This window comes from Mixophyes fleayi, chromosome 3 (genome assembly GCF_038048845.1).
Source record: "Mixophyes fleayi isolate aMixFle1 chromosome 3, aMixFle1.hap1, whole genome shotgun sequence".
NCBI lineage: Eukaryota > Metazoa > Chordata > Amphibia > Anura > Limnodynastidae > Mixophyes > Mixophyes fleayi.
The window spans coordinates 147345423-147368162 of NC_134404.1; the positions used below are offsets into that span (position 1 = coordinate 147345423).

The window sequence follows — 22740 nt, forward strand, 5'->3', positions numbered from 1 at the left end:
CCGTGTACAATTGAATCCCCCCCATAATGCTATGTGACATGCAACCCAATGATTGATTTCAATAGATATCTGGAAACCTTTATTAGTCAACTGCGCATGGAACACAAGGTCATCATTTCCATTTAAAGGGCAGGAAATTTCATCACAGGCTCAACAATTGAGCTCTTTATAGCAATAACAGTAAAGATGTTGGCTTTACTATAAGGGTTTCTGCCCTGCTGGAAGCCCATTAACTACAGTTTGTTTTAAGTTTATGCCAAAAGTGCATTGCAGATTTTAATTGTTCTGGATCAAAGGTTGGCAGCGCATACACTAGATCATCACATCACCAGTACTTTTTTATATGGCAATCTAACAGGTAGATTTAATTCTAGATTGCAAGCAATTTATTTGGACTAGGCGCCCCAGAAAATCACTATACCTGTAAAGACTTTATCATTGTCATCCATTGTTCTAGTTTTGAAAAGGGATTTTAAATTTTACTGCATGTGTTGTAATAAATGTTAAAAAGCCCTTTTTATGTTTTGCTTCATCTTCTGGTCTGATATGTTGATTCCTTCCATGTCATCCACATCAGAGGAATCCACAGTTGAGACCATGTGGCAGAGAAACAGAGTCTTCAATTCACTGCTATATTTCACCACAGGGGGTTTCTAAGCTTGAACATGTTGCTTTTGTCCAAGTGGGTTTAACGCTGTATTGTTTATGGCAGTTTCGTGGCAGTTTAGGTGTTTTTACACCGCCACACATCACTGACAGTTTTACATTCAACCGTAGAACCACTTTATAGTAAATGCAGCGGTTTGGAGCTTTAGAATTGATGGTGATGTGCTGCAGATTATAAGACCTGCACAAGATGCCGTCAGATACCCCTGTACTCAACAACATATGATCATCATGTGAAAATAAAGAAATGTAGACATTTGTCACTTATAATAATCACAGCCTGGAATGCTCTTGGTTTGATCCTGAGATTCAGGATTTTCAGGTACATATCAAGGATTCATGGGCCAAATTCTTAAATTGTCACATGGAGGTTTTTCTTTACAAAAGTTTCAGTTATTATCTCCAGTATATTTCCTCCACTTTTTGCAAATATATATATATATATATACATATATATATATATTTATTTTTATATATATATATATATATATATATATATATATATATATAAACTTTGATACACATGCTCTGCAGATTTCACGAAAGTATCTTATTATTGTCTACAAAATGTCAAAAATTCTGAAAGATGATGTGATCCATTAGCTAACTTTAACATGTGGGGAATAACTTTCAAATCCTAATTATATTTCAGAGTTTTTTCTATTTTGCAATGTTTGTGAGTGTGGTCATCACATTCATTTCTACAGACAAATCACAGTTACATCACATATCCTCTGTATACTTGATTTTCTTTTGCATACTTTAGGGAAGACCTATAAATCCTACACTGCAATTGCAACTTGTACTGTTAATACTGTTACTATAAATTGCAGCAGTAATGGAGCACAACTTGTTTGAGGAAGGCCGCCCTAGGGCCCTGATACCATATTCCTCTATAATGGAGAAGAACATCTGGTTTCCATGTAAGATTGGAGTTGCGGTGGTGGGACAGGGGTTGGAGTAGGAAGTTGCTGAAGTCCCGATGGAGAGTGTGGAAGGATTTCTAGCTTTTTCCATTTTAACAGAAACACCAGGAAAGCCCGAATCTGAGGTTTTCTGGCTTTTGCAGTTAAAAATACATCTATGAAATGAATTGTAAAACTTGTAGATCTGCTCAGTAGCAAAATGTCCCTAGACATATGGGAAACTTTGGCAACTATAATGAATTGCTTGTGCATTTGTACACCTAGACATCTAATAGTGCTAAGCTAATGATGAGTACAGAAAACAATTGTGTTTTGTAGTGATAAATGTATATTGAGGGTGCAAAATCTGCAAGAAGAAAAATGTAAAACAGTAGTCATGCATGTAATGCTGCAATACGCTGTGCAGCAAATGCAGTTTGCACAAGACTATAAAATAGTCTGGGCTACTAATAGTCACAAACACAAAAGCACCAACAAACATTTTCCCCTATTACAATCCAAAAACAAAGAGTTCTATAGACTTTTTGATACTTGCTGACTTGTACTGTAATTATCCCGATTCTACAATGTGCATTATTTATTCTGCAAATTTTACAAATCACAACCAAATCAGTGCAGGCATGCACTTAGGGGAAGTATCAAGTTGCCCAGAACCCCTCCTTCCCCTGTCCTGGGAATGGGGTGTTCGAGGATCCAAGCCAGGGCACATTATGCTTCCTGGTGGCTGGCCCTTCCTCCAAGATCAGCCACGGTACAGCATGTGGCTGTGTATCATACCTCCCCTCTTTCTCCTGCTGCGTGTGCCCTTCTTTCCACCTTTTCCAGTACCTCACATGTGTTCAGGCAGCAAGGGACAAGATACAAGACAAAATGGTGGAGGGAGAGATAAGAGGAGGTGTTTTAATGTAAGTGTGGTGGGGGAAGGTATGAGGGCGGGGGCTTTAAATGTAAGTGCGCTGGGAAGGGGCTTTAACGTAATTGAGGTGAGAAGGAGGAAGGGACTTTTAATGTAACTATAGGTGGGAAGGGTGGCTCTTAATGTAATGAGGGTGGGGCGTGAGCTTTTAATTTATTATTTCATTTATTGGTGGGATGAGGAAGGGGGGCTAATCATTTAATGGTGGATTTGTAGTATTAATTTATTGGTGAGGTGATGGTGGGGGATACTTCTTTGAAGGTGAAAACTATTCAGTTCAATAGTGGATTATGAGGGGGTCTCTTAATTTAAGGTGGGGAGATGAGACTTTTAATTTAATGCTGGGGTGGTTTGGGGGCTATTAATTGAATGAGCGGTATAGTTTGGGCAGTAGGAGAGATATTTATTAAATGTGAATTTTAATTATTAAATATGAATACTGTTCAATTTAATGTTGGAGCAGGTCGGGGGGTATTTGGCTATTTAATACATGTGAATGCTATTAATTTACTGTAAGGGCAGCTTTGGGGGAAATAAGTCTATTTATTAAATGTGAATGCTATTGATTTAATGTTGGGGCTGGTCCTAGAAAGGGAGAGTTAATTATTAAATGTGGGTGTTTTTTATTTAATGTTGGGACTGTTTAGTAGGAAGCCTGGAGTGTTCCGTACATTGCAAGGGGGAGCTAAGTGCACTTAACAGTAGGGTATACAGCATTGCCTTTGTACTTGAAGGGGACGGAAAGGTGTTAAAGAGCAGCCTAAAAATGATAGCCATGCCCTTTATGCTCTTTATGCCCACTCTGGTGTCTTGGCATGGAAAGCCCTCTCTAGGAATACTGTGAATCTCTGAAATATGGAAGAACTCTTTTTTTGCATGTGACAGTTTTAAGCACATTCATGTGCAGCCCACTCCTCAATCTGCCCAGCTACTTTCATCAGAAGATGCAACATTTTTGACAGCAGAAATCCCCGTCTTGACATGCAGATATATGTACTACTTGTAAAAACTGGCACATTCTCTCAAGAATTGGTCTTGATCCTCTGAGTGCTCAACCTAATTTTACTCACAAATATGGCATCTATGTGAGCAAAAGGTTATGGCTTTGCAGACACGGAGAACATTTCTGGTTCTAATAGAAGTAAAACAGGTGTTTGAGGTGTGGTCTTCTTTTGCTAAGGTGAACAAAGAGTGTAACCAAATTATATTTTTATTCTCCTATGAGATGGAGAAAACAAGGACATTCAATGGAAAGACAGAGACAGTGCTCTACATTCAAATATATGCACTAGAATGAAATTTACAGAAAATTAAATATAGCAATAGACTTTACACAAGAATCACCAACAGACCCTTTTCTCCCTTACTGCATTTTCTCCCTTACTGCAAAGAAGATACTTATGTTTTTCCTTATGAGTGACTACATTGAAAAATCATGATAATGTATATGAGACCAATGAAGTGTGAATATAAATCAGAAATATGTTTTCATATAACAATTATCAGCAGCAACATACCAAATATATTTAATGATCTTATTTTGTTTTTATTATAATATTTTTTTCATTTTAAATGCTCCACCAAATAATAAGTAACAAATCTCAGAGCAAAATGAAACAGTATAAATAATATCTATTGTACATAAAAAGATGAATTCTAACAAATAGATATAAGGACATTTCCAGAGGCATAGCTTTCAGCATGGGCCAGAAAATAAAGAAGAGTTGGTAAGTTCTCATGCATTTCCTACCCAGCTATGATTACTCAGCTCTTCATGGTGAAACGAATGAGCAAGCTTATAAGTGTTATCTTATTTTTTCCCTTAGTAACTTGACATATGTAACTATTAGTTATTCAGTCAATGTTCTCAAATATACGTTATATATATATACTGATGTAACATATAAATGGAAATATTTATGTGGACACAAAAAACAAACATATAGACCTACTGTCGTTGTGTATATTACTTAATACATTTTTTTTACAACAAGCTTTTCGCTTTTATGTTTTATGATGCTATGGGGAATTTGTATAATATAAGCATTAATAGGGATGCACCAATAGTAATATATTCAGTGCACTGCCGCCAGATTGAGCCATTAAGGTTCCAAATATCTTTAATAAGAGTATTGTCATTTTTAAAACATTTTTTACAGAACTTGGTTCTATATTCTACTAAAAGATGTTTAAATAGGATCAGCATATTGAAAAAGACCAGTATATAAAATTGATTAAATTGACAAGTGAAAATAACATTCTACAATTTTATATGTAGAAAAATAAATTACCTTCACAGAGCTTTTGCTTCATGATTTCACGTATCCTGGATATTGCAATGTAGTCTTCAACATAGAATACATATGTAGAGGATGGCTTATTGGCTATTGCTCTCAGTTCACTTTCTTCAGTTTCGGAGCCTACACCTATAGCAAAGAGAGTAATTTTGTTCCTTCTGGCTTCTTCCGCTATGTCTTTGACTTCATCTTGAGATTTGCCATCAGTTAGGACAATGGCAATTTTGGTCAATGGTCGAAGAGACCTAGCAAAGAGATTGTCTACTGCAAATTGAATTGCATTTCCTGTCCGTGTGTTCCCACCTAGGTATTCAATAGCTTGCATTCTTTTGATAAGATCTTCAATCGACTCATGTCTGCCAAGTGGGATCTCAAGAACAGGATAATCACTGTACTGAACCACTCCAACCTGGGTAAATTTGGGTCCGATTTCAAAATTGCTTGTAATGTTGACAACCCATTTTTTAAGTATTTCAAAATTTTCAGGACCCACACTCCATGAGCCATCTAGGATGTAAACCAAGTCATTTGGGGCAGTTCTGCAGCCTAATGAAAGAGAAAACAATAACATTTTCATGAATTATGTATGTTCTTAAAGCAGAAGAGTGTGATGCATATGTTCAACAGTTACATGATCGACATTTTTATGGTCGACACCATAATATAGACAGGGTTGGAAAGTAAAATAATGATATTGATAGTATTATTAGGTCGACAATTGAAATGTAGACAGCAGGGATGGAACTACCATTGGTGCAACAGATGCCGTGCACCGAGATCCATGGAGTTAATAGGGCCCACTGTATGGCAGATGCACAGAGTCAGGGGCCCCGGTTTCCTTCTCCCCGCCTCCATACATTGGGGCCCACAGCTCGCTAGTTCCGCCTCTGGTAGACAGTATTATTAGATTGATGAATCAAGTGTATTCCAACCCTATCCCTAACCATAACCCTAACCCAAACTCTGTCCCTATTCATAACCATATAATACTGTTTACATTTCAATTGTCGACCTAATAATACAGTCTACATTAGAATTGTCGGCCTAATAATGCTGTTGGCATTCGAATTGCCAACCTAATGACAGTGTCGAGATTTCTTAAGATGTTGGGCATAAGTTCAGCTAATTATATGGACGCCAAGACACTTTATTTAAACATGACACTAAAATGCAAGTGTAAAAGTCATAAAGAAGGGGAATATATTGCAAAGTTGTAAAAAAAAACACAGTGAGATAACACCCATGTACATTGGTCCTAAGATTTCTCATAACAATATTTATCTGCACTTGTTAGCAAAAGATGCAAACACTATCACACAGTAGTATTAACAACTTTTATAATATGATGGAATTATACAATATTAATGTTAGAGGCTAGTACGCACTGGGATTTTTAATGTGTCATTTATTAGCCTATTAATAATATTGTATAACAGGATGCTGTTCCATTGCTTCTATCATTTCTGCCATTTAAAATAATTAGAGGTATGAGTAAAGCCAGTTTTAGACTACAAATTTGCACCTGACAAGCCATGCTGTGATGTAAGGGGTGCAAATGCATTTTTTTTCTATGCATAGAAAAGACAGGATGGACCCTAACAATCCAAATCCAAAATCTGTCCGCATATTTCAATTTATCCCCCCACCCAAGCGAAGCAAAAATGCATTTCTAAGGTACAAATTTACACTTTTAGCTCTAAATGAAGCACTATGTTGTTAATGAATTTTAGTTTTGAACCTTTCACAAAACATCAACAATTGTAACGGGGGATTGATATTCTGGAGTCATGTCATATAGTTTAGTTTTTTCAAAAGTGTCTTTGTGACAGCTACCTTACTGGTACAAATGTCGTTACACTCCATGTAGTGCTAATTGCTAGAAAGTAGATTCATTAAGCATTTCAAAGGTACTTTCTGGATGATTATCATCCTATGTAAACTAAGACAGGAGCAACAGCTTGGGTGCTGTCTGGCGGATCCATTTTTTTCCTTTTTATTTCCATATATTGTAAATATCAGGTTTTGATATGGATATATTAGGAGATACCGGGACCACATCCGAAGACATAAATAACAAAATACATATATTTCTATATGTAAAATAGTCTTCTTTTAGCCAGATTGTAAAGAACATGTGCTTGGATTGCAATTTGGCTGTTTAAACTATTGATGAGACAAGGGGTAAAGCGTCTTATAGGTTTAGATGATGGGAAAATGTCTGGGCTAGAGTTATGGCTGGGATTATTTCAGGCACCCGAATCTTGTTAATTACCCTAGGCTGTGTTGACTGGAATGAGCCTATATTATTTATTATATGGTCATTACGTGTTTAAATTGTTTAATTAAGATGTTATTTTCAAATACTCTGGAGGCATCCCTATGAGGATTTACTGTAGAATGCATTACAATGCATTACATTCATGATTATAAGGTTGTGCCTAGACTGGCATTCCTACACACATTCTATGCAGTAATGCTTTACACTGTCTTGGATACACGCTTTATACCTCGGTTTTAATCTATTTATATTCTGAAGGTCATGTACATATTACAACATAATATTTTGTTTGTGTTGAATTATATAAGAAAGCAGTAATTAATAGTATGACATTAAGTACAATGTTAATTTTAAAAAATGTTTTTGTGCCTGCGAATGTCTATCATCATTTTACCAATACAATTGTAATTTGTAATATTATACAGTACAGAAACCAAAATGAATATCTGCCCATAAAACTGTTAATATCAATACATGCTTAGCAAAAATATTATAATTTTCATAATGCCATAATAAAAGGCCAAAGAAACCAGACACTTCTTCAAAGGATCCAATGGCTTTTTGATTAACACTTTAAGAAGGAAAGTAGTAATACATTGTAAGCCACATATTGCAAGCCACATTTTCCATATATATTGTACCTCTATCTACATAATGTATGTTTTATATCAATGAATGTATATATTAGACTATTCTCTCTCACTATCTCCATTGCCACCTATAGCCACAGAGGCCCATAGACCCAACTTTAATCACATCCCATATACATAAAACAAATAAACGTGTAAGATAGTCTTGTATCCGAGACACTGACACTGCCATCCCTTCATCCCTACAAATATAAATCAAATAAGAAAGAAAAGAACGTAAAAATAGATCTCATCTTTGATCACAAAGCTATTAATGAGCTTTGTGATCAAAACCCTCTAAAACTAGGTCTCTCCTAGACATGAGTAAAACAGTTTGAATCACTTACATTTGTAAAACCCAGAAGTTTTACAAAGTCTCCAAATAATTTTGTGTAAATAAGACTGATTCGGCAAAATGCTACTAATCAGAATTAGCAAGTATTTATCATCGCATGTACAGATGTGTATGGCATAAGTCAATTTAGTAAGAGAATTTGGAACAAAATATATAGTGTATGTCAGACTGTAAAGGTTAAAGAGGTTAGTAGAGTTATGAAAAGTCACCATATGAGCATACCTAGCTATTTTAACCAGTCACAAATGTAAAAGGTAGCATCAGCCATTTTAGGACAGTCAGCGGGTAGGGAGGATGTTAGCTCCAGTGCTCTGCTCTGCAAATAGCGTTTAGGGTGAAAGAGGGACAGATAGAACAATAGAATAGTTGTGATTATTGTAAAACAGTTCTGAAGAGATCAGTTAGCTAGAATAGTTTGTTGATCAATTGATTTTAATTTCCATCTTTCAGAGAGTTTAGATGGAGTAGTGGCTACTGGTTGCTATTCATGCACATATAATAGTACTAGTATATAGACTGAGTTAGATATCATTCTGAACTAAGTAGTATATTTAGTTCAGAAAAACAGTGTGTTTTTGCTGTATGACTATTAGCAGCTGAATCCATAAAACAAATAGATATATTTCATTTAAAATTTTAAGTTTTTCTAGTGAAAGTAATCTTGTGTGGGGCAGTGACATTAATTTTGAAACTAACTAGATGTTTGCATGTGAGTGTCAACATAGCGCACACCACAAAAAAAGCTACATATTCTAATCTTTTCTATTCTTCAATACTTGTCAATATTTAAAGGCTCATTCACTGACATCTATATTAAAAAACTTTTGTTTGCGTGTGAATATTAACAAAGGTGCATGCTCCAAAAAAAGCTAGATATTCTATATTTTCTATTTTGCAATACCTTTCAATTATGAAAGGGTCATTCAGTGACATCTATATTAAAAATAAGGGTATTTTCGTGTGAGGGCTTTTTCTTGGCATTTCTGACATTCAGCGACCACATGTAGAACATTGCAGCAGTTGCAAAAAAAAAAGTAATTTGCCATGTCACCAACTGAAGCAAACCAATTAGATAAATGGAACAACAATAAAATTCAGTGTAAGGTGCAAGAGATAAAATTGTTGAAATGCTATGCACACACTAAATTTGGAACATTAGACAGCATGCATCATGGAGAGTGAAGAGCCATTAACAATCAGATGTCATTAGATGGACAGAGGCATCAGTAGATATTTAAACAACTAGATACCCAATTGTAAAGCGCTACGTAATCTGCAGTCGCTATATAAATAAATGATGATGAAAGACAAAAGGTGGCCTGCACTTATACTAAAAGATTCAAAGACTAGAACTATGCACTTCTTGATGAGCAGATCCTTCATCGTTAGTCAAGAGCAGAGCTTTCAAATACCTTGTTTTACTTAAGTGGTTGTTTTTGCAACGACCACAGTCGATATGGGCCATAATGATGCCTTTGGGAATCAAACAATGGAACTTATAGGGTGGGATGTAGTGTGTGGGGTGTGTAAGGATAAGAAATTAATTTAATTATCTAAGTTAAACAGCAAAATAAAAATTAGTGTATGGAGTATAAGATTCAAATTTGAAACACTACGCACAAACTAAATTTGAAATGTTATACTGCCTGTATCATGGAGAGGAAAGAGGCAATTACAATCAGATGTTATTAGATGGACAGAGGCATCAGTAGATATTTAGACTACCCAAGTGTAAAGCTCTACATAATTTGCTGTTGCTATATAAATAAACGTTGATGATGATAGATGAAGGTGGCCTACACCGATACTACAAGCCTCAAAGACTATGCACACAATACATTTAGAATGTTACAGGGCATGCATCATAAACAGTGAAGCTACAGTAACAGGCTGAAGTCAGTGGATGGACAATGGTGTGAATGACTAGATTTAGACAATTATAAAAGTAAACAGAAGTAGGTGGTCTGCACCCATAACAAATACTTCAAAGACTAGAAATATGTACTTTTTGATGTGCAAAGCATTCATTGTTAGCCAAGAGAAGAGCTTTACAAGACCATATTTTACTTAAGTGATTGTTACTATACTATGGCCAAGTTAGATCTGACTGAATACAAGAATATGTGCCGTAATGATGCCTATCTGAATCAACAAGAGGACTCATATATATTTATAGGGAGGGCTGAAGAATAATTTCTCTGGGGGAAGCTTCGTTCAACCCTCAAGTAAAGGGAACTGCCCAAGACCCAGGTATAAATATGGAGTGTATATAAATAATATTTATATGTTCTATTAGTGAAGTGAAGCCAATAATTGCCCTTCTCAAATAATTTAGTATGTATAATACATTGATGCAGATTTGGTTGCCCAAACATGTTTTGACAATGCAATTAAAAGTCCACATTTTGAGAAATTGAGAGGACAGAATTTGGGCCTGGCAAAAAATACATGTAGAAATGTTGATATGATGGCTGACAATTTATGTTATGTGATGAAATTAGAGAACCATATAGGCTGATTATGACAAGAGAAGCCATAAGCCAAACACACTTAAATGTGTTTGTGCGAGTGTCATTCACTTATCCATTTGGGGTTAAGTCTCCTGCATTCCCACCCAATAAAATCCATAAGGAGGGTATTAGGCTTCACTATATATTTTCCCCCGGTGGATGCTTTGTCTCTTAGTTGCTGCACCGAATACCTCCCTCTCGACCCTACAGATGTACCTGTTTCATTGCATTGCTCTCTGTGTTAATCAATTTAGCTTTTTCCCTATCACAGAGGAGTCACTGTAGGCAGGGGAACATTGCAGTCAGTGCGTAATTCATTGGTGTCTGTGTGGTTATTTATTTATTCAATTACAGTAATAGTAAGTCTGAACATGCAAAGGTGTTTTGGGTGCAATGAAAGGGAGATATCAACCCTATGCAGTTTAATTATTTTGGGAATTGAACGGGACAAAGTAAACACAATTCTGCCATAATTACAAAATTCTTCATTAAGACAGCTTGTTGCTTACTTTGGCCAAAATTGGTGAAAATTGGGACAGAAAAGAATGTTAATGCTATAAATAGTTATATAGGAGCAAAAACAGTTTAAAATTACATTAATTTATCCTTTTTTTCACAATTCTTAAAGAAATCCAGATCCAAAACAAAAACAAAAACCTTTCCTGAATTTTTGGCAAAACCAGTTTTAAAACCAAAACACAAACACTTTTTAGAACCAAAATCACATTCAAAACTAAAACATAGGGGTCAGTGCACATCTCTAATATATATATATTGTAACTGGGTTAGGGGAACAGGTGTCATCTCCTGGGATAGATGGTAGTATACAGCAGCAGAGAAGTCACAAGGTCCAAGGTTTTTGGTACAACTGGACTCAGTTTTATTAAGCAGAAAAAATAAAGAAAACTTCCAAATAAACACCTTGCCTGTCCGGTGCTAATTAAACACACAGGAATACCCTCTCTACTGTGAAGGACCTTGTGTCTCACACACATACAAAATATACAACTTACTAGTCACAATTTGTAGTGTCTCTCAGGAGGCATCCAACCTCCTCCCCAGGTCTAAAAGACAGAGGAAACTGCCTAGCAGCTTTTTGTCAGCACCTTGTAGATAAAGCCCCTAATCAGACTGCTGTCAGACTGTCAAAACAGGAGACCCGGACTCGATCTTGTAAATTGTGCCCACCCTTCTCTCTCCATTTACACCCTAGAGACCCTTACAGGGTTTTTCTAAAACTTAACATACTCTTTTGGACGCTTTGCCCAAATACCAGCAATCTCCCTTGGGTTTAAAGGCATATAAGACAGATAGCCTGAGGCATATATACCTGCCATTTGCCAATTTCCCAGTGCTTCCTTCACAATATATACTTCATGATGTACTGATTTTTGGGGGAAATTTACAAGTTTCTTATTTATAAAAACACACAAACTTCCTCCATAGTTATCACTCATCTGGAACATATCTGATGTCAAGTAGGACATTTTAAGATAGGCCTTTTCTGAGCATGGGAGTGTGACACATGCTCAAACAATGCAAAAAGGGAGAAGGAAAGAATGTGTATATCAGGGGCACTCCTGAACAATAAAATAAAACCTAAATTTTATTGGGTATGCATTAAAAATTGGTAAGGGTTAGAGCAAAATATTTAAAATAAACATGCAAACACACAGTGATGTGGTGAGTTAAAAATGCAAACTAAGTTGCATGGCTCCAACTATTCTAATGCACTGGACAATTATAAGTGCAAAGCATGGGTACACTAAACCTTAATAGGAACTGATAAATATATATGGATCCTCTAATAATAGTATTAAGTGAGTATAATAATATCACTTAGCCTTATACAATTCTATAAGAATCACAGCTATTAGGTTAAATTGGTACACTCCAAATAGTCCACTATATGCAAAGTGGTTATTTGTGGATAAGGAGTCACACTCTTATTAAATAGCAGATGATAGCGCAAAATAAGAGGATCCAAAAAGAATACATTCCCCTCTGATCGCGGGATTATGTGAAATGTCCTTGCCTAATAAATAACTGGGAAGCGATCAGGGGGATTGTAGCCCAAAATAAGAGGCGAGTAGTGGAGCTCAAATGCCAACGTACGTTTCTCTCGGCTGCTTTTTCAAGGCTGATGCGGGGAGACAATTGACAGCTCTTATATAGCCCCATATGGTAGGTGTGTCTGGTCTTGTGTTTGAGAGAACCAATCAAAAAGGTGGTATTCAATTTAACTTAGATGGACATGAGTTTTGGCCAATAGTTGGACTCACTCGGTTCTCCATTCAGAGGGGAATGTATTCTTTTTGGATCCTCTTATTTTGCGCTATCATCCGCTATTTAATAGGAGTGTGACTCCTTATCCACAAATAACCACTTTGCATATAGTGGACTATTTGGAATGTACCAATTTAACCTAATAGCTGTGATTCTTATAGAATTTTATAAGGCTAAGTGATATTATTATACTCACTTAATACTATTATTAGAGGATCCATATATATTATCAGTTCCTATTAAGGTTTAATGTAGAAATTCTTTGCACTTATTATTGTCCAGTGCATTAGAATAGTTGGAGCCATGCAACTTAGTTTGCATTTTTAACTCACCACATCACTGTGTGTTTGCATGTTTATTTTAAATATTTTGCTCTAACCCTTACCAATTTTTAATGCATACCCAATAAAATTTAGGTTTTATTTTATTGTTCTGGAGTGACGCTGATATACACATTCTTTCCTTCTCCCTTTTTGTATGCTATGACTATGTGTTGGGTGCACCCCCTGGGATATTTCTCTTTATCCTAGGTATGTACTTTCATTTGTATATATTTTTGAGGAGGCTCATTAATTTAGTATATCTGGTGCAGTGAATTTCTCTTTGTTGGTCGTAAACATGCTCAAACAAGGCTTCTGCTCTCTTCTTTCAGAACATGGTGGGGGCCTCAGCGGTGAAGGCGACCTGGCATTGCAAGGTCCACCTCACCTCTGGACTCCATAGTACACCCCCTGCATCCCATATAGTTCCATCCATGAGTTATTCATTCTTGATTCAGTTGTAAGTTATTGGGCAATAAAGAGAGCTGGAAAGCATAGTTTTCTCCTCGCCAGTTGCATGTTGACATATATTGCAGGGTTAAACAACTGAATTTATTTAGAACAATTACATCCAAAACACACACGGGTTCCATTAAATGTTATTCATTAATATAATCTCTTACAGGAATCCTTTATCCACTGTATAACTATAATTGCCACAATAGAAAGACCACATCTCATTAGTCTGCATAGATTTTCAGTGAAATCCAGTTGTATGCCATCCAGAAGAGACATATTCAAAAAGATAATTTCCTAGAAGTGCAAGACAGGGTTGAAATGGAAAAAGGTAATCTGAAACATCAGACACAATTGCCAACACTTTTAGGCCAGACAAAAGAAATGCCCTAAATAAAATTCTAGCACACTCTCAAAAAACCAGGAGGTGTCAAATTCACAAGGGAAACTTAAGAATATCACCTCTTTTCACATTTTACCAACATCTGTAAATGCTATCTCCAGGGTTGTATTGAAATAATTGCTTAGGCTTCTGCATTAATATTTGTAAGCTGATCTTTTACTAATGTTATCTGAGGTTAGTCATATGTGGATAAAGGCATCATTTAAAGCAGGAAACCCTGGCTCTTCAACTGTTGGGGAACTACAAGTCCAAGCATACCCTAAAAGCCCCAACATCTAAAGAGGTGCAGCTTGCCTACCTTTGATCTAAATGCTTACATATTTTTAGCATTATCATATACGTTTTATTTTACATCAAAATTCTATCTACACATTGAAGATGAAAGGTGTGTTGTATGTGTAAAACCTAATGGTAGAAATGAACTAAGTGTATCAGAATTTGACACAAATGAAATTGCACACTGGAACAGTCTTGGCTCAGAGAAGTGTGAAGTTTCATAAATACAATCTTTCAGATGCACTTTTGCTTCGCCGTTCTGCGTAATAGCCATAACACACTGAATTTACAGCCTATAAACAGGGCTGGGATGACAGTGGTGTGTCAATTTATTTTGCCCTGCGGTGGGATGGGGTAGAAGGTTAGAAGGGTAGAAGTCTGGGGTGAAACAGAAATCATATGGATATTCCAGTTGCAACACAAATGATAGGGAGGTTTCCACGCAGAACAGGTGAAATGCCACATTCAAATTCATAATGAGGCAATTATTCTGCAAAATAGCTTTTGAAATTGTATCTCCATCTTACATGTTCGTGGGACAGTACGGGTAGAAATTGTCTCACTGTCTGTGCAACACTTCAGATATTGGTATATTGATACTGTGCTCAAAGAGTTATTATATTACTCTAGAATGTAAGCTAACTATTGTCTCATGTCTGTCTACTGCCTGACTCATTCATATTATTATTATTATTACCATTTATTAATATAGCGCCACTAATTTTGCAGCGCTGTCAGAGAACTCACTCACATCAGTCCCTGTCACATTGGAGCTTACAGTCTAAATTCCCTAACATACACACACACATACAGAGAGACAAACAGACACAGACAGACTGACTAGGGTCAATTTTTGCTAGCAGCCAATTAACCTACCAGTATGTTTATGGAGTGTGGGAGGAAATCGGAGCACCCAGAGGAAACCCCCGCAAACACGGGGAGAACATACAAACTCCTCACAGATAAGGCCATGGTCGGGAATTGAACTCATGACCCCAGTGCTGTAAGGCAGAAGTGCTAACCACTTATGTCCTGTCATGTCTTTTGCTACACTTTGTGTGAGTCCAGATAGTATTACTCACAATGATCTGTGCTATTATGTGCATTACTTCATCTATTTGTCACTAACTTAACAGGTGCTATGGAAACTGTGGTGCTTTATAGATAAATAACTAATAATAATAATAATAATAATATAGGCATATGATCAACCTATTAATTGCCACGCCCAGTTGTATCCCTCACTTTCTTCTGGTTGACATAAAATGTAGCTTACAGCTTCAGCACAGTATGAAAGTGAGTTGTCAATTTTGAATCTGGATTATTACTGTGTCTGACTCTATATAGATAAATGAAGAAGTTGGTTTGTTTGTTGGCGAATATCTTCGACACCCCTGCACCAATTGGGATGAAACCAACGTGAGGTGGCCCAGTTGGATCTTGGCCAGGTTAAAGGAGAGTTTGGATCCCGGTCAGACCTCCCGTTTGTGTACACTGGGCAGGGGCAGGCTGGCCTGTGGGGCATTGGGGCATTTACCCCCTCGGGCCAGTCCCATAGTGGGTTACCTTGAGCTGGGTCTCTGGGCCACCTGCATTTTTTATTTCCTTTAAATGTTCCTAATAGGCTGCTGAGTTGAGTCTTGCCCCAGGCTAAAATTTGCCATCCCTCCCCTGACATTGGGCAGAACTTTGTGCCTGGGAGTCTGTTCTGAGCCATCCACTGGATGGATTTGGTTTGTTTGTTTGTTTGTCTGTCTGGTTATGTATTTGGGCACCCCTGCACCGATGGAGATGAAAACAATGTGAGGTGGTTCAGTTGGATCCTGGCCAGGATTTTGGGGGTTTGGGGTCCCGGTCGGACCTCCCATTAGTGTACTCTGCGCAGAACTTTGAACTGGGGAGCCTGTTCTGAGCCTTCCACTGGATTGATTTGGATGAAAACTTCACAACCTGGTAACATTGAATCCCAGAAGACATACTAGGGGGTTGAGGTCTCGGACAGACCTCCTGTTGGTGTATGCTAGGCAGCACTTTGACCCGAAGGAGCCTGTTCTGGGCCTTCCACTGAATGGATTTGGATGACATTTAATATAACCTCAAAAACAGCCACCTCATGGGTGTGTTGGAAGAGTTGCTAAGCTGCTAATTATTTGAAAAATGTTGACAGTTGCATCCAACTCATTGATAACTTAACAACATGAAGATTTAAACCAGATCAATGCCCGGTACTCCAGCTAGTTACTCTTAAAATCCCAAATTAAATTTTGTTGGCTTTGCAGTGCGGCTTACTACGCTCATCTCTTTTCATTCCTTAGAAAAATAGGGTTCTCAAAAGTTCAATTGTCATTGTGAAAGAACTGCTCAGCAGAGTTAGACAACTTAGTAACTTACATAAAATGCGGACATGCAATCTGAAAAATTATTGTATAATAACATATAACTAGCGATCAGCAACATTTTCAAAACTGTTCTGAAAAAATATTTGCATTTGGCTGTTAAATTTTGCATCAAAATTTGGCATTAAGTGTTTCCAGTCTTACCCAAAATACAACGTACAGCAGAAAGAAATGACAGTCATTGTTCCAGTACAATTCACTCTATGTAAATTCTGCAAAATGAGAATTTACATAGAGTTGGACGGAAATTACACTTAAGTGTGAATTGCGTCCTTTTAAAATATGTAGACTACTCGGTATTCAAAGCTACACGTATCTTTAAATTCTACCTTGTATGAAAAATGTATACATTTTAGTAAGATATGTTTAAAGTGTATCCTACATTAAAAGCAGGACCATCCCTCTCATGAGGCACATGTCTCAGGTGGCACTATCCGAAGGGCAGCAAAGACGAGGTACTCAACTCACCCCCTGCATCACAACCTGCTACACTGCCCCCCCCCCCCCCTTTGTCCTTGACAATACAGCTACTGGTAACACTTTGCAATAAGAAAGGAAGAACAAGAGGAAGGGAAAGGGAATGGGAAAGGGAGAGAGGGAAGGAAAGTTGAAGGGGAAGGAAAGGAAAATATTTGCAGGTAAACTAATATTTGAGCCTTAGATACAAAGTATTGCTTACTTGATCTTATTTCACCATCCTCTGATGACACATAATATCGAAGCAGTAGCAGAACAGTGGAAAGTTTGTAAGTTACCCATGCCATCTATGGACCTAATATTGAAACCTAAATAAGAAAAGCAAAAAGAAGTTGAATTAGCATGGTTTACAAGATTACAGTAGTTTTATATAAAAACACATAAGTTATTGAATACATTATAACAGTTCTATAAAATGATACTTAAGTACATTCAACACATAACAATGAAATAAAAAATATATTAAAGTAGCAAGTATTCAAGTATGTATTATACAACTATGAGGCAGTTCTATGGAGGCTAGTAATTTATATAGTAAATGGAAATTTACATAGTGATCCATTGGAAAACACCAAATAAAAACAAAGTGGTTCAGATTGTAAACAAACAGGTTTCCTTTTTTTATACCAAAATCAGCAAATATTGATAAAATGCCTTAAAGATAAGCTGAAGCATTGGAGGAAAATGTGGCTAATATTTATTTAAAAACTCAATAATTACAGATAAATATGACTAACACTCTTGCTATAGCAAAGGGTATGTATAAACATAAAAAAAGCATAAAAAACAAATAAAACAATACAGTTATAATTACAACAAATGCTATGATTATAGTCATGTAAATAAAAGTGAAAGGCTAAAATATAATCAGGGTTTACAGAAACATTAGTTTCCTATAAATGTTTGTCAATCCACTAGACATCTTTCTTTACAAGGTTGTGAGAACACTATGGAGTGTCCAAAAAAAAGCAGTAATATTATAACATTTAAATGTTGTCTAAGTTAATTACCAATGTTTGCATTTTTAATGACTAATAGTATTTTTATGAAAATTGCACAGGTTAATATTGTTCTGAAAAATATCAATATCTCATTATATTAATTAACTTATTTGGGTGTTGTAAAGGTAGGTAATATTTGGACTTTTTTTTTTTTACTATAACTTAATTTTTTTCCAGACTCAGAAAGGAAATACTACAGACATGGCTGTAATTGATGCATTGCTAGTTTTGGCTATTAACATAACTTCATTCAAAATATACTTTTAAAGTCAAATATTTAGAAAATAAACTTCTCAAGCCTTTAACATCATTCCAATAGCAACAAAAATGTGTCAGCCCAAAACTATGCCCTATGTCATTAGTAATAAATCCTTGTATCATTACCAGAAATCTTCAGATGTTCTCCTCTAGTGTATGAACCAGTAAACCATAAAACAGCACTAGACAACTGAAACATAGAAAGTCATGCAGTTAAGATTATGGGCCTGATGTGAAGATGGACACAATTTCCACCTAAAACGTAGACGTAAATTGCACCCAAAAACAAGACACATCTTACACGGACGGATATGTTGAGCCGAACGCATATCAGCTCATCGTCACAATTATAAGTTTGTAACTTACAATGGTGGTCGAGTATCCACAAGTTTCCTATTTCCTGACGGACTCATGGGAATCAGTGTTTCAGTCCACATAAGTCGCATTTGCACACCCGGCCATAATGTATTTTGGCTATGCTGACAAGCCTTCTCCTTCCTCATCAATAATCAGGGGGCACAAGTGTTGGTAAGAACACTGGGGTCATGAGTTCGATTCCCGACCAGGGCCTTATCTGTGTGGAGTTTGTATGTTCTCCCCGTGTTTGCGTGGGTTTCCTCCGGGTGCTCCGGTTTCCTCCCACAATCAAAACACATCCTGGTAGGTGAATTGGCTGCTATCAAATTGACCCTAGTCTCTCTCGAACAGTCTGTCTGTGTGTGTTTGTATATGTTAGGGAATTTAGACTGTAAGCTCCAATGGAGCAGGGACTGATGTGAGTGAATTCTCTGTACAGCGCTGCGGAATTAGTGGCGCTATTTAAATAAATAATGATGATGATGATGATAAGAAGAAGATGCGATGCTGTCTCCATGTGGCTGTAACCTTATCTAGTCCTTTTTGCGCAGAAGTAAAAGCTCATTATATGCAGCTTATCACACTTTGCGTCTAATCCCTATATGTACAATAAATTGCAATTATTTTCCCACTTAAATTACCTGTTTTTATAGCCAGCCAGAATAATATTAATAACAACAATAATAATACACAATTTGGGGGTTTTACATAAGAATTATATATATTTTTGGGGGCCCTTATTGTTTTACCACAAACCTTTCATACGGTGTCACAAACACACCCAGAATGTGGCTCCTTGTGAAAATAATGATGGATCACCCTGCTGTACATTTGTAGAGGTAAAGAAACTGCTGACTAATGAAAAAGGATATGCTCTGTGCTCTAACATTTAGCTTTTACTTTGTCTATACTGAAAACATCTGAAATGAGATAGATTATTTTATTATTATCCATAGCCAATACTTGACTAAACAATTATGATGTAAGTATGCGTATTTGTTCTCACAGTGATTAAAATGGCAGCATGATTAGAGGAGATGTCCACGCCTGATACTAAAGTCCTGATGCAGAGTTGCAAAGTATAAATTGTGTGTTTTTGCTCTGCACATATCCACAAAAAAAACCACAAGAAGCAAAGAGGCGTAATAGGGGAGGCAAAGGCCATTCTAACGTAGGCTGAGTACAGGAATGGTGTGTTCACAGAAAGGCAACTGATTAAGACTTGAAAAAGCAGATTCAGATACTCCTTTTTCAGATGTATTATTTGCACCAGCATAGGGGCTGGTGGTACATGCTGATGATAATGACAATCGCCAGCACTAAATGCTTCTGATTCGCTCAATGCAGCTTCACCTTTGTAGCTGCTGGGTGGTTTCTTTATTGATCGTGTATATTTTTTTTAAATATATATATATATATATATATATATATATATATGTTTATATATATATTGCTTTCATTCATTAGCAAGAAAGAAGGTTATTTCTGCTGCATTATATGATACCTAATAACAAATGCTGTTTTCCCTATGAAAACAAATACAAAGTTATACTGTGCTTACGACCTGGTTCTGTATATGTGGGTGTAAGTGCACCTTCCACAAACCTGGTGTATATGCTAAAGAGGCCGAGCTGGACGCATCTTGTGATGCGTCCAACTCAGTATATGGGCTGAGATACACTATTTTCGAGTGCGTTTTTTTGTTCCATAAATTATATCCGAGTTGCGTTCAACTCTGTGTCAGGTCCTAAGTGTTTAATGCTAAACCTACTCCCAATGCCCAAACTAATAGAACACCAGGGGTCCGATCCCATACCATTCTGAAGATATTCACTAAACCTTCCCCTCCACTTCCTCCTGGCTCCTCTGTTTCAACACGCAAGTCTTATCATGTGTCCCGTGCTGTGTGTCAATTGGTCCATGTGTGCCAGAAGTGTAGGATAAGAAGGCAGGAGAGGCTAAGTGGTTAGCACTTCTGCCTCACACCACTGGGGTCATGAGTTCAATTTCCAAACACGGACTTATCTGTGTGTAGTTTGTATGTTCTCCCTGTGTTTGCATGGGTTTCCTCCAGGTGTTACGGTTTCCTCCCACACTCCAAAAACATACTAGTAGGTTAATTGACTGCTATCAAATTGACTATAGTCTCTCTTTCTGTCTGTGTGTGTGTATGTTAGGGAATTTAGACTGTAAGCTCCAATGGGGCAGGGACTGATGTGAATGAGTTCTCTGTACAGCGCTGCAGAATCAGTGGCACTATATAAATAAATGGTGATGATGATGATGATGATGATGATGATGATGATGGGGGCATCCTGGGTCTTGGTCCACTGAACCAGACATGTGCAGAGCTCTGGCTGATTTCATGGCTCCATGATTTCTAGAAACAAATAGACAACTGCACCAGCACAAATTATGATTGTTGGCTCCTGGCATTTCAAAAGTTTCCATATTTTAAATCCTGCAGTATTTTCAAATGTTCAATTTCTTTATCATGTCCAAATTTTTTGAAACAGGATAACAAATGAAATGCACTCTGAAAATCAAGTGTAGCTAGTAAAAATACTACCTCTGATTTCTTAACCATGTCTCAGGCTTTACGCCCAAATTAAAAAAATGCCATATTTTCTTTTCTTCTCCCTCACCTGCAAATATTAACATACAGTCACAATGCTCGCCAAGAGAACATTTTTCTATTACAATGCAATGTTTACAATAGCTGAAACCAGATTTTTCGTTCTTAGAATTTATCCTAATGGTACTTGAGAATAGCTTTCATGCCTTAACTAGAATTGAGCAAGAATGACTTATTCCAGTGTGCATGGAAAAGAAAACAATTAGCTGCTATTTATCCAATAACCCAAATAGTTGGTATAGATGCAAGTTATTGATTTTACTGCATGGTTCTGTATATATTATATATTTGCATAAAACAGCATATAGGAAGCATGCTTACTAGTTCTACTTCATTTTTTAAAGTCTGATTTTAAAAATCTGGATATGATAAAGTATAGAAAAAAGTTAAATTCATGCACATTTTTCCCTGCCTTGCCTATTATAATTCCCTTTTTGATGGTTTTCACCTAACCAGACTTCACCACTACAATTTAATTTTAATGCATCGCTTGTGTAATTTTCCTATAATGTATGAAACAGGAGCAATATATTAAGCACAGCACAAAGAATTGCACACAGTAACGTGGTGAGAACTCCAATAGGAGAGGATTTATTCTGGGAAGCAATGAGGCACTGTGTTTTTCGGGGTGTACTTCATGCACTAACAATTATAGGTAAAAAGTGAGTATTTAAATTTCAACAGTGGTGACTTCACAATGTAATTAACCAAATATACAGTAAAATTACACGTCACCAAGAGCATGTGTTACAAATAATTTACTAACTAAACGTACATTAATTGCAATGCATTAGATGTAGAAAGAACTAATAGAATTAACAATGAAAAATAAAAATGTATTGAAATAATAGATTACAGTAAAACAATCTAATGAGACTCCAAGAGACAAGTGCCTTACTAATCAATCCATGAAACATCATACTGTGTAAATAATTAATTTACACCTCCTATTGAGGAAAGGACATTAAAATAGGAAAGGCAAATTAATAAAAAAATAAAAAAAATAAAAAAGAGCCAGATATCAGAAATCTCTTCGTACATGCCCAAACAAAAGAAAAATGGGAAAAAAAAGACTTTTATGATATTGTACTAAAACAGTGATTGGTGCATTGAATTGGAAAAATAATAAAGATCTATGCAAATCTATTTTTGCAACACATGTGCAGGACTGAGATTTAATTTTGTGGGGCAAGATTGTTTAAATGATATAAATGGATGGAGATAATGACTATAAATAATAATAATAATAATAATAATTGTATTTATATAGCAATTTTATCCCAATAGGATTTAAAGCA

The 22740-nt window shown here is 36.4% G+C and overlaps 1 protein-coding gene across 1 annotated transcript in view; it reads right to left on the bottom strand.

The window, feature by feature from the left end:
- The window catches only part of COL21A1 (collagen type XXI alpha 1 chain), a 196824-nt gene that overhangs the window by 134314 nt on the left and 39770 nt on the right, over positions 1-22740 (bottom strand). The window contains exons 2-3 of the mRNA XM_075202519.1: positions 17394-17499; positions 4800-5351 (exon numbers count right to left, since the gene is read on the bottom strand). Coding sequence (XP_075058620.1) covers positions 4800-5351; positions 17394-17478 — 637 coding nt within the window. The 5' untranslated portion in view covers positions 17479-17499. The remainder of the gene's footprint in view (positions 1-4799; positions 5352-17393; positions 17500-22740) is intronic.